This window comes from Symphodus melops (assembly GCF_947650265.1).
Source record: "Symphodus melops genome assembly, chromosome: 5".
NCBI lineage: Eukaryota > Metazoa > Chordata > Actinopteri > Labriformes > Labridae > Symphodus > Symphodus melops.
Window position 1 is genome coordinate 21,142,678 of NC_136695.1, and position 12,065 is coordinate 21,154,742.

The following is a 12,065-nucleotide window of genomic DNA, read 5'->3' on the forward strand; positions in this document are numbered from 1 at the left end:
TTTTTACAATAAAACATTAATTTAACATTTTATATTGTCATCCTATTTACAATTAAACATGATATAAAGAAGTTAAAACATTTAGGGTGTGATTGCCTTTAAACAATTTCCTACCTCAGAAATCCTTTTAATAAGGAAAGAGGCATGGTATTCATACCTACACTCTTGTCCATATATGGGCATTTTGGGCCCTTGAAAACTCAAGATAGTGTTGCCTAAGAATGCAAAAGTCAAGGCTTTGAGATGGCTCATGAATCCATAAAACTGTGTCACTGAGTTTTAGACAGATCATTTCTATGTTTCACCTTCTTTGTCAAGTCTCAGATTTCTATTAAATCACATCAGCACTCCACAGGTGAAAATAGGTGAATGCAAAATAAGTAAATCAATTTGATTTCAAATAGTTCAAACCTTCCTAAACCTAAACAATTACAAGATGCAACTATAGATGCACTGGTTATGAATATCAAGGCTGATACTCCTGCCTGAAATAACAATTTAGAAGAGTTTTGTTTCAGACACCAATTCCTGTACTTATTGCATTAGCACTGTTTCTTTATGTTTGCTTTTCTAATCAGCTATGAGATTGCTGTACTGAAATTGTTGTTAGAAGTCCCACTTCCCACTACTTATTGACAAATATTTTACAACCTGCATGAGGAAGATCATTGCCAGAGATTTGACTTATCATTCCCACTTAAAAACCCTCTGAATCAGCAGGTCGGTACACAAGCTTGTCAGCATCACATTGTGAGTACTGACATTGGTGTATGCCTCATTACTTATTGATGGACTGTTGTCTGTCAACATATCCCTGGCTGTAACTAATGGCTTACAATTAAATGTAAATACATAATCATAACTACTCTCATGTTCAGAAAGCACAGCAGGACTTCTGAACAAAGAGACATTTATGAATAATTTATTCACATCTTTTACTGCTGACCTGAATTATTTGTTAGAACATTGCATTAGAAACTAATTAAGTTTCTTGATTTTTGGGGAATTACTTCCTGTTGCTATGAGAAGAAAATAATCTTATAACTAAGTCCTAACATTATAGAGTAGCTTCAGAAAATTGAAAAGTGTTTTTTTCTGTACAAAAGATGAGTCACCAACTGTCTCCTCTCCTCCTGTCTCAGCAAATAATTTTCTATGATTTGGAAAGTGTAGCAAAGCTTTTCCATTCCTATTTTAAGGGGGTCAATGCGTCAAACTGTATCACAAAGTGCTTTTCTTGATAGTATAATAACATCAAAACTTTTAGTGTCATTACTTGAAGTGTTTTCCCTTTTGAAGCCCTGTCATGTAAGCGGCATCGATCTTTGATTAATCGAAAATCAGGTTTGTGTTGCTAGACGTGGCCTTACTCCAAATAGTACGAGTGGGAGGAGAGATGAGGGGGCAAGAGAGGGTCAAAGAGTCAAAATGAAAAAAAGAGCCTCAGTCAGGCATGCTCAGGTGACATAAGAATGACAAGTGCACAACCTGGGCACGTACAAGGATAAGAGGAAACCCAACATTGCAATTAAAATTATACATTTAAGTCCACAATACTCTTAAAAGTCCAATAGAGAAAGAGCCTATCTGATTTGTGGGTTTTGAAAATGGAAACATTTATTAAATCTGGTAAGTTGACTCTTTTTTTCCTTGTATTTTGTACGTTTTGTACATTATAACACTATAGCAATTTATTGAAATGCCAAAAGTGACTGTAGTGAATAATTTCCTTTTACAAATTTTGAAATTGATCTATTGTACAAATGAGCTTAGTGTGTATTGTTTTATGGTGGCTAATAATTCTTATAAAAATGTTCAAAGTGAGTGGTCCAATATTGATAATATGTTTGTATTGTTTAACTAACTGTGCGGGAATGAACCACTGTTTAATTTGTCGACTGCCATTTAACTTGGTGCAAAGTCAATAATGTGTTCATCTATCGATTACACGATGCACACTGACTTGCAAACATTAATGCAGGAATGTGACCCTGTACAAACAAGTCCCTCTAATCACCTGGTTCACCTCTCTTATCAGACAGAAAAGTGTGCATGCGCTGATATTGTGCAACTGTCTTTGACCTGATGTCTGTTTTATTTATAGCCAGCCTTCTAGTAATAGGTACCTGTATGTGTCTATGTGTGTGTGTGTGCGCATGTGTTTCTATGTGTACACCTTAGAGATGTGTCAGTGGAGGATCTCAGTGGGACACATAATGATGTGTGCAGCAGTGTAGCAGAACTAGGTCACAGGGAGGTGGAGACAGAGAAAAGGACAGGAAGAGAAAAAGAGAGAAAACACGGACAGCTACCTAATCAACAGGAAGCTGTGCATGTTGACACTATCCTGTCACCAGTTTCCCCTGCAGATTTCAAGCTCTGTTGTATCTACTTTTTTCTGAAGGTCTACAATGGGCTTTAAATTAATGGAAATCCATTAAAACATGACACCTATTGAAAGACACTGGTGAAAAGGTGGTGAAAAATAAATGATCCTACAAATGAACAAAAAATGTAGATTCCCAATCTTTTCCATAGGAATCTTTTTCCACATTCTTCCTCACCTCCTCTCTCCCTCCTCCATCCTCACGTCTTCATTCCTGTTGGGCTTTGAGCAGCGGCCTCTCACTTTATGTTTTTTCTCTCTGGTCTTCACTCTCTCCTCCCCTATAGAAAAAAACCTTGTAGGCATGATTGACTGTGACATCCTCTCAAATGCACGCTATTGTCCTGGCTCAGTCCTCAGCCATGTACAGTATCATGAAAGACACTGGTTTCTATCAATAGCTTTTACTGTCACATTGACTGTTTTAAAATGTCTTTTAGTTGCTGTCAAAAAATATGCCCCATAGGCCTCCTGCAGTGGTTTGGTTTTTTAAGTACCAACTCGTGTGACAGCTTATCACTACTGTAAGTCTGACATGCTGCTCTGATGTGTGTGTGTGTGTGTGTGTGTGTGTGTGTGTGTGTGTGTGTGTGTGTGTGTGTGTGTGTGTGTGTGTGTGTGTGTGTAAATCTGCTGTGGCAAGAACTATTTGCCCTTGTCATTAACACAGACATTACACTATTTTCTGTATTAATTTGATTTATATGCACATGTGAAGTTTGCGGTACAGTTTTCATGACCGGCTTCAACCCTGCTGACAACATTTCTCTGTCGCTCTAGCTCGCATCAGGCGCTACTCAGAAGCGATGACACTGCCGGACTCTTTCATCCAGCGCCAGCAGCTGGACGCCAGCATGGCTGACACCTTCCTGGAGCATCTCTGTCTGCTGGACATTGACCAGGAGCCAATCACAGCGCGGAACACCAGCATTATCTGCACCATAGGTAAGTGTTAGCAGCAGGTGCTAACAGTGAGTCTCAGTATCAAGTTTATGTTCTGCAGTCTGTTGTAAGTCATCACTGGCAGCCTGTTAGACTGGGTGCTGAGTGGCCTCCAGTGTGTTGGCAGGGTTTGATTTTTGACTGTGGCACTTTTTAGATGAGTTGATGAATTATTTATTTATTCATTTATTAATTATAAAACAAACATTTTTGTCAATCACCACATTCTTTTAGTTCACTTTCTTTCCAAAATGTCATCTCTATCACGTGTGTTCCTTTAAGGTCCTGCATCCCGATCAGTCCCAAAACTCCACGAGATGATCAAAGCAGGAATGAATATTGCTCGTCTAAATTTCTCTCATGGCTCACATGAAGTACGTACTGCACATGATCACAAAACTGTTTGTGTTAATTTTGTCTTTCAGTAAAGCACTGATTCACTGTCCATCTCCCTCCCTTATCTGTCAGTATCACGGTGAAACCATCAAAAACATCCGAGAGGCAGTGGAGACTGTAACCTCAGACCCCTTGTATTATCGGCCAGTTGCCATCGCCTTGGATACGAAGGGTCCAGAGATCCGGACTGGACTAGTGAAAGGGGTAAACATAATATCTTATATAGTAAAGTAAAGTAAAGTAAAATTCAAAGAAAACTGAATCTAACCGTCACATACAGTCAGGTGTAAGAGGGACTGAAAATCTGCTGACAGCAAAAGACTGCTTGCTGTCATCATTATTTTGTACAGATTGTTACCTACAAGATCTGGTTGTGTGTCTTCGTTTACTTCCTCTTCATCTGATTTTGACATTTGTTGTGCTAATATTGATTCATGCCAGTTGCTTAGCTGAACAAATTTCTCCAAGCTGTTGGAAACCTCTTCATGCTTTGATTAGCTTTCAGAATGCCCTGCATGATGTGTGAGATGAACATTGATGCTCGCTTGTTTTGTTCCTTGTCAAGTCTTTAAGCAGCTCTACTCAAAGAAAACGAAAAGCTAAAATCCATATAGACACGATATGTAACATTCGCTCGTTATCAATGAACTCTTGAAATTAAGCATGTGACATTTTTGTCATTGGTATTGGTAAGTCGTAGTTATTTAAGCTTATGATTCACTTAAATCAAAAAGGCCCAGCTACCCAACTAAACTGCAGGTTGTGGATTTAATTCAACAAATGGGCCGAGGTTCGCCCTGTACTTGAGAAACATATATGGTATGTCTTGTTTGTTTTTTTTGCACAAGCCCCTCTATGTTTATAGATAGAGGTGTTTTCATCCTAATATTACTTGTGCTCAGTATATATAATAAGCTGGCTGATGGTATGTTGAAATACTATTTTAAGAATAGTAGATTGAAATCATTCTGAAAAGAGATGCCTCATTTGCACCATAAGATTCACAGACAGATCCATTTTCTATGTAACAACCAGTGAGTACATTCAATGACTTTTTAAAAACCTGTGTGTTGACTTAAAATTCTATTTGATGCATGAACTTAGCTAAAGGTATGAGCTCATTCACTCCGTAGTCATTCCTTTAAATCCACTAATCATAGGACAAGTAATGATGGTGATCACATTGTTCTTGTCTCTCCACTGTGTCGTGTAGAAAGTAGAGGAGGAGGTGGAGCTTGAAAAGGGCAGCCGTGTCCGTGTGGTGACAGCAGAGAGTGACAAAGACAAGACAGACGGCAAGATTATCTGGGTGGACTATCCCAGTCTGCCCAAAGTCCTCAAGAAGGGAGGGATAATCTACATTGATGATGGCCTCATTGGACTCAAAGTTGTTGAAATAGGTAATATACACATTTATGGCACATCTTTCTAACTTTCCTTATTGATTTTCTTGTAAATATACAATCAATTTTGCAGTAAAGAATTAATATGAAAAATTCTATTCAACAGCATAAAACAAATACATACGCATACATGAGAACTGATTAAAAACTCTTTTACACCTTCTTACCTGGACACACATTATTAATAGTCCTTATTTCTATGTCTTTCTTCCATTATATCCTACTTACTCAGAACTACTAATTTTGTCAGCCTTTTGATTTATTGTCTTATTAAATCAATTCAGAGAACATGCTATTCAGTCACATAATTATCAACCCTTCCTTTCATTCTTAAAAGATTTTAAACAATATAACCTTGAAGCTGAACACCCTTTACATAAAAGATGGTTCCCTTGGAGCCTTTCAGTTGAACAAAATATGCTCCCCTATTATAGTAATAATGTAGTCTGGGTCATATCTCAGGCTCCCACACTGCTATAATTAATGGGTCACCATATTTACAGTCTCGGACTGCAATAAAATCCCTTTAAAACCTTCCGCCTATAAGAATGAAATGAAGTGTATTCATTTGTTTCCTACAGATCTTTGATATTACGCAGGTCTAATGCAAATATAAATGAATTCACTGAATGAAAACGTTTCCTCTTCTTTCTATATTTTTTTATTCTATGCCTGTAAAAGGAAATATTAAGGTTTAGATTAGAATGAGATTTTGTTTTGTTTATCCTCCAAAGAGTTTCTATGTCTCTGGAGACAATTACATTGACATCTTAATTTCCCCCTTCCCGGTAGGCTCTGACTGGGTGGATACAGAGGTGGAAGCTGGCGGGTTGCTGTGTAGTCGTAAAGGTGTTAACCTCCCCGACTGTGACCTGATAGGCCTTCAGGCGGTCAGTAAGCAAGATGAGGCCGACCTGAGGTTTGGGGTTGCTCAAGGGGTGGACATCGTGTTTGCCAGCTTCATTCGCTCTGCTGAGGATGTCAAGGATGTGCGGAGAATTCTGGGGGCACACGGGCGAGATATCAAAGTGATCAGCAAGGTGGAGAGCCGGCAGGGGGTTCATAAGTGAGTCCAGGAAAATGCTTCTAAATCAAGACCATTTAAGCAGATCTCTTTTATAGCTGTAGGCAGTGACAGTTTCATAATGAGGCTGTGACAGGACTTATAAACCCCCCCCCCCCACCCATATCTAAGATAAGCATTGTGTGCATATGAATCTGAATGAGTAAGAGCTGCCACTTAATATATCTGACACAATAAATGTTTCAGCTCTGGCACCCTCATTACTTACCTCTCACTCTCTGCTGCTGCTCGCTGACTAATGAGTGTTAAACTATGCCTCTAGCTTCAATGAATATTTGTGGATTGGCTCATACAGATTACATGTATGAAATAGATGATGTTGGATTTCGGTCACATTGCGGCATACTCAATATGTTTTCATCCACTAGAAGCAGTAACTAAATTCTATATCTGCAGATCAAAAGCTGCATTTGAATGGTTCCTGGATAACACACACACACACACACACACACACACACACACACACACACACACACACACACACACACACACATTGGTTTTCATTCATTGGTTTTGTTCTTCCTGGTTCTGCTTCCTGGTTTTCTACTCCAACTCCCTCCTCTTTTCCATCTACAAACTCTGAATCCTTCATCTCCTCATTTCCCCTCTCCCTAATCCCTTCATCAGTTTTGAGGAGATCCTGGCAGAGAGTGACGGTGTGATGGTTGCCAGGGGTGACCTAGGGATTGAGATCCCAGCAGAGAAAGTTTTTATTGCCCAGAAGATGATGATTGGTCGCTGTAACTCCGCTGGCAAGCCCGTCATCTGTGCAACACAGGTCAGGGATGCACAAACACACAGGCATTCACAGACAAGTACACACAGTAAAAGATGCAGATATGATAAAATATGCAAATGAAGACTCAAGCAACTGTGTAATTTATGCAAATGTCAAACGAGTCCAAGAAATATTAAAAAACCTTACAAGCACACATTAACCTCGTACTCCCACATAATGTGCTTACACAAACACACACTCACTTGTCCAATAAACTCATGATCAAAGACGCACACATTTCCCCTCTTTTACACTCCTCCTCAGTTGAAAACACACACCACATATGCACACCACATAGCACACACTCCTGCAGCCATGTTGAGTCACTGTGCTATATCGTGTTTATGCTACGGCCTCCTGACTCAGAGTGACAGTGTTACAACAGGTTTGCTTCTCCAGACCTGAGCCAACAAAACACACACACACACACACACACACACACACACACACACACACACACACACACACACACACACACATACACATGCTAATCAGCATTACTGAAGCAGCAGCTTCTTAACTACACAGATTCAGTCTCTCTGGCAAGGCTGCCAGCTATTCCATTTTCCAACAGTCTGCCAAGCTTATTGACTCATAACACTGGGTCTCAGGCATGCCAATACTGAGCAGACACAGTCATCGCCTGCCTCAGTCTAAATTATCTCTCATCTCTCCTCCACTACTACCCAACCATCCATAAAAAACATCCTTCCTATTGTTATTATCTCCCTAGACCGTTTATATTTGAGATGGACATACAGAAATGCCTTGCAGAGAGATGTTGAGAGAGTTGGTTGGGGTTAAATGTGAAGCTAATGTATTGTGTGTTGTGTAGATGCTGGAGAGTATGGTAGCCCACCCACGGCCAACCAGAGCGGAGGGCAGTGACGTAGCCAACGCTGTGCTGGATGGAGCCGACTGTGTAATGTTATCTGGGGAGACCGCCAAGGGACTGTTTCCAGTCGAGGCAGTCGCAATGATGCACTCGGTGTGTGTTTCTGCATGTGCATTATGTCCACTCTGTTACATCTGACTTAGTGGCCTATGATAACCCCTCACTCTCTCTGACTGTGTATGTCAGATTTGCAGGGAGGCAGAAGCAGCCATTTTCCACCAGCAGCTGTTTGAGGAACTGCGTCGTCTCACCCCTCTCTCCTCTGACCCCACGGAGGTCACAGCCATCGGAGCTGTAGAGTCCTCCTTCAAATGCTGCGCTGGGGCCATCATAGTCCTCACTACCAAGGGCAAGTGGGTATACCAAACCAAACACAAGCAAACATGGATATGGTTAAAGCAATAGTTAAAATGTTGGGAAACAGGCTTGTCTGCGATCGATGAATAATAATTTACAGACAGCAGCAGTTAGCTTAGCTATTGAGTAATCGTGTTGTTTTCTCTCTTATTAATTGTTTGATGAGGTTATGGATGCAATCTGATGTTTGTAAGAAAAATAACAGAGCTAAAGCCAGCAGCAGTCAGCTTATCTTGACACAAAGTCTGAAAAGGTTAGGCTCTGTCTAAAGGTCACAAAGTCCTTTTATCTAAGTTTTATCAACACATGATATCAAATTTGCTTAATTCAAAAAGAGACAGAAAAGCTGTTTTCAGTGCAAAACTACTTAAAGCAAAAAGGATGCTAGATGGAGCTATATTGTTTATCTTTCAAAAGCGCATCTATAAACTCAACCATCTATTTAAAAAAAACCCCAAGAATTTCAAAAATGTCTATTCACTATGTATTGTGACACTTATTAATGAAAATGTACTTTTGGGGTATGAAACAGTAGACTCATGGCTCCTGCATGAAAGTTAATTGCTTTTTATGCAAATCCACCACTCAATTTTACACTTCCTTACCTTTATCAGCATAAGAGCCATCATACTTTATATGATTGTAATTTCTCGGATACCAAGACTTAATCTTGGAAGAGCTAGATCTTTGTAAACATATCCCTGTGAGTTTGTCTTCTTCCTTCTGGACAGATGTACTAGCTTTTTCAAGGGTGGAATAACAGCTGTTATCTTTATATCCCAGAGTGTTACAACAGATTGAATGTTGTGTTACTTTTTCCTGCCTTAAAATCCTCAGGTCAGAGCTTTATACTGACTGCAGTGTTTACTGTGTTCGCCTCATGTTTTTTGTGTATTTATGTGGATTATGACAGCATGCTGCCTATGTAACTTCCCGGCAGTCCAAAACACACACACCTAAACATTTGTAAATACACAGGTACCGCTCAAAGGGGCTACAGAGACATGCTGAATATTTCAGAAGAAAAACATAACAAATACTAATTCGTCCATGCTACTTTATGCTATGGGACATGAAATGAAAGCCCATGCGAATCAGGTTGAGCTTTATTTTTGCAAAAAAAGCAAGACAGTCTACATACAACCATGCTTGCAGCCAGTGAGAATACTAGCTTGCGAATGTCATGTATAATGTTTACCTTGCTTTCATTTGACCAGCTTAAAAAGTACAGCTTAAACTGAACACCTCAATCCAAATATAACAGCAATCTATCAAAGGAAGTTTGTTATTAGGATAAAATAGGAATGTGACCTCTGCATTTAGATTTTAAGTTAACCCTTTACAGGGGCACTCATTGAAATATTTTGAAATTCAAAAATTCAGCCATGACAAAGTTACCATATTTGGTTCAAATGCCACAATAGCAGGATCAGTGACATAGGGTGATCTCTTCTGATTGGCTGAGTGGGATCACATGCTTCTCGACCTTACTGAGGTGCAAAAGGCATGCCATACGTAATGTTTGTGGAAATTACCAACAATAGTCATTTGCCCTTTAAAGGGTTAAGATATTGGTTATACATATACTTTTTTTTTTATTTTTATTTTTTTAACTCAATCACCTTTAAACAAGTAACAAGGGGATACAGTTCAGGAACAATTTCTTTATCTTATCTGGATATATAAGGAAATACAGTTTTTATGTGCCAACACTGATAATATATTTTCCATCCATCTGTCCTCCCCTCTCACAAGGTCGGCACACCTCTTGTCCAGGTACCGCCCACGCTGTCCCATTGTTGCTATCACCAGAAGCCCCCAGGTACAGTCAGCCTCTGGGAAACAGCATCAGTGCAGTTTGTCTTGCTTCAAAAGCAAAGATTGTCTAGGACTCACACTTTTCAAGCAATAAAAAAACATTGGTCTCTCTGACTGAATTAATTCATGTGTGATATTGTACTGGAGTTTATTTTTGTAATGTGAGTTAAGATCGCCGTCCACATGTTCCATACTCAGGGTCAGATATAGAGCAACACATTTGGACCATGCGGACATTTTTAGCATATGGCTGCATCTGGGCTTTGCACTGTAACCAAGGCCAAAGTTCTACTTAGTTACTGTTTAAATAGATTTACAGTTTTACACAATCTATATTCTCTTGAATCAATTATATCAATAACCAAGAGGAAGTGTTTTCATATAAAAAAAATAAATGGACTAAGGACTGAACCCTGTGGTATGCCACAAGTCAGCTCAGAAAATGATTTTGGAGTTTGTTGACACATAAACGGGGCTTTAACCATAGAACCAGGCTAGAGCTCATTTGTGTATTTGTCCAGCAATGGCAGGCTAATGTTATTTTACAACACACATTACATAAATTCTCAGCCTTCACAGTCTTTGTCGTCTTCACCAGGTGGCCCGTCAGTCTCAGCTGTTGAGAGGAGTGTTCCCTGTCCTCTTCCACCCCCTGCCTGCTCCTGTCTGGGCCGATGATGTAGACAACAGGGTCAACTTTGGCATGGACATAGGTCAGTGTGTGTGTGTGTGTGAACTGCTTGTCTGTCTCCATTATGCTGCTCATTTATGAAGTATCTTACTCAAACGCTCCTCTCATTTTATCGTTCCTTCTCCTTATCAGGAAAAGCAAGAGGATTCTTCAAGTCAGGCGACATGGTGATTGTGGTGACAGGCTGGATTCCAGGGTCTGGTCACACTAACATAATGAGAGCTGTCAATGTACCATAAATACCTTGACTCTAAATCTGCCAGTGTTAAAGCCTCTTATTAATGCCTATTCTTATAAATTGGACACAAAACCTGAGCTCTATTTACTACTGTCAAATATTTTAACAGAAGCATTTTGTCAGCATTACAAGTATTATTGAAACTCAAGGTATGGTGAGGAAACTAATCCCACATAAATATTGAATTTGTGTTTAAATGTATTGAAAGTAATGACTCCCTCAAAATAAAACTTGAACTATTAACTTTAATATTAACTAATCAAGCCACAGAAAGCCTCTTATTTTCATATGCCTCTTTGTATGCCACTGTTAAAGAATATCATTACTGGAAGCTTTAGTTGAATTCGCAGATACGGCTTTCTGTCCCATCCTAAGTTCATCTGTCAGGCTTTGTTTCAATTGGCCGTTACCATATAAGCTTTGTCGTTGTCGATGCTGATATGATGGTGAGTAATGAACTACACCCTCTTGTCCACAGAGACAATCCAGATGCCGTCATCTGACTACTTTTCTCTCATAAACTAATTATATCTGCTTTGTATTGTGCTTTCTCCTTCTTGATAATCTTTATTGTTATGGCCTTGTTTTTTTTTATTAAGTCTTCATCCTTTTCCCAGATCTAATGCTCCTTAAATGTTTTGCCTTTGGGGTTGAATTTCTCTTTATCCACATTCACATCCAGAAAAAAGAGCTTATGTGGGTTTAGTTTCTCTTTCAAACTGATTTAGACTATAGGCACATTGAGACTCAACAAAAGTCCTTCAATGAAAATACATATACATACACATTTTGACAAAATTAACCCTGTTAGTGTTTTACTTCCAATTTTTATTTTAATGATTGACATAAATGGAGCATTCATATGTTGCTTTATTTTATACTTGTCTAAAGCAATATATCATATCCACAAAGATGTTGATATCTTAGCATCATTTTCCTGTGCCGAAGAAAACTTTGCATGAGCTCTTAAAACTTCAATTGCTTATTTTACTTATGAAGTAGATAATTACAACCTTTAAAAGACATGCTTAATCCTAGAATTTAGTAAAATAAAATATATATATATATATATATATA

The 12,065-nt window shown here is 39.0% G+C and overlaps 1 protein-coding gene across 1 annotated transcript; it reads left to right on the forward strand.

Moving 5' to 3' along the window:
• Positions 1 to 1,510: 1,510 nt before the first annotated feature.
• pklr (pyruvate kinase L/R) lies at positions 1,511 to 12,053 on the forward strand. Its single transcript, XM_079343929.1, has 12 exons — positions 1,511 to 1,629; positions 3,167 to 3,331; positions 3,611 to 3,702; positions 3,797 to 3,928; positions 4,938 to 5,124; positions 5,920 to 6,193; positions 6,839 to 6,989; positions 7,825 to 7,977; positions 8,071 to 8,237; positions 9,997 to 10,063; positions 10,658 to 10,772; positions 10,883 to 12,053. The coding sequence occupies exons 1-12, from the start codon at positions 1,608 to 1,610 to the stop codon at positions 10,987 to 10,989; spliced, it is 1,632 nt and encodes a 543-aa protein (XP_079200055.1). The 5' UTR covers positions 1,511 to 1,607; the 3' UTR covers positions 10,990 to 12,053.
• Positions 12,054 to 12,065: the final 12 nt, after the last annotated feature.

Bases quoted from the DNA above. Each gene is read 5' to 3' on its own strand.
- pklr (XM_079343929.1), top strand. From the start codon at position 1,608: ATGGAAACATTTATTAAATCTG. The intron at 3,332-3,610 runs GTAAGTGTTAGC...TGTTCCTTTAAG, and splicing joins CAGCATTATCTGCACCATAG to GTCCTGCATCCCGATCAGTC. The intron at 10,773-10,882 runs GTCAGTGTGTGT...TCTCCTTATCAG, and splicing joins CAACTTTGGCATGGACATAG to GAAAAGCAAGAGGATTCTTC.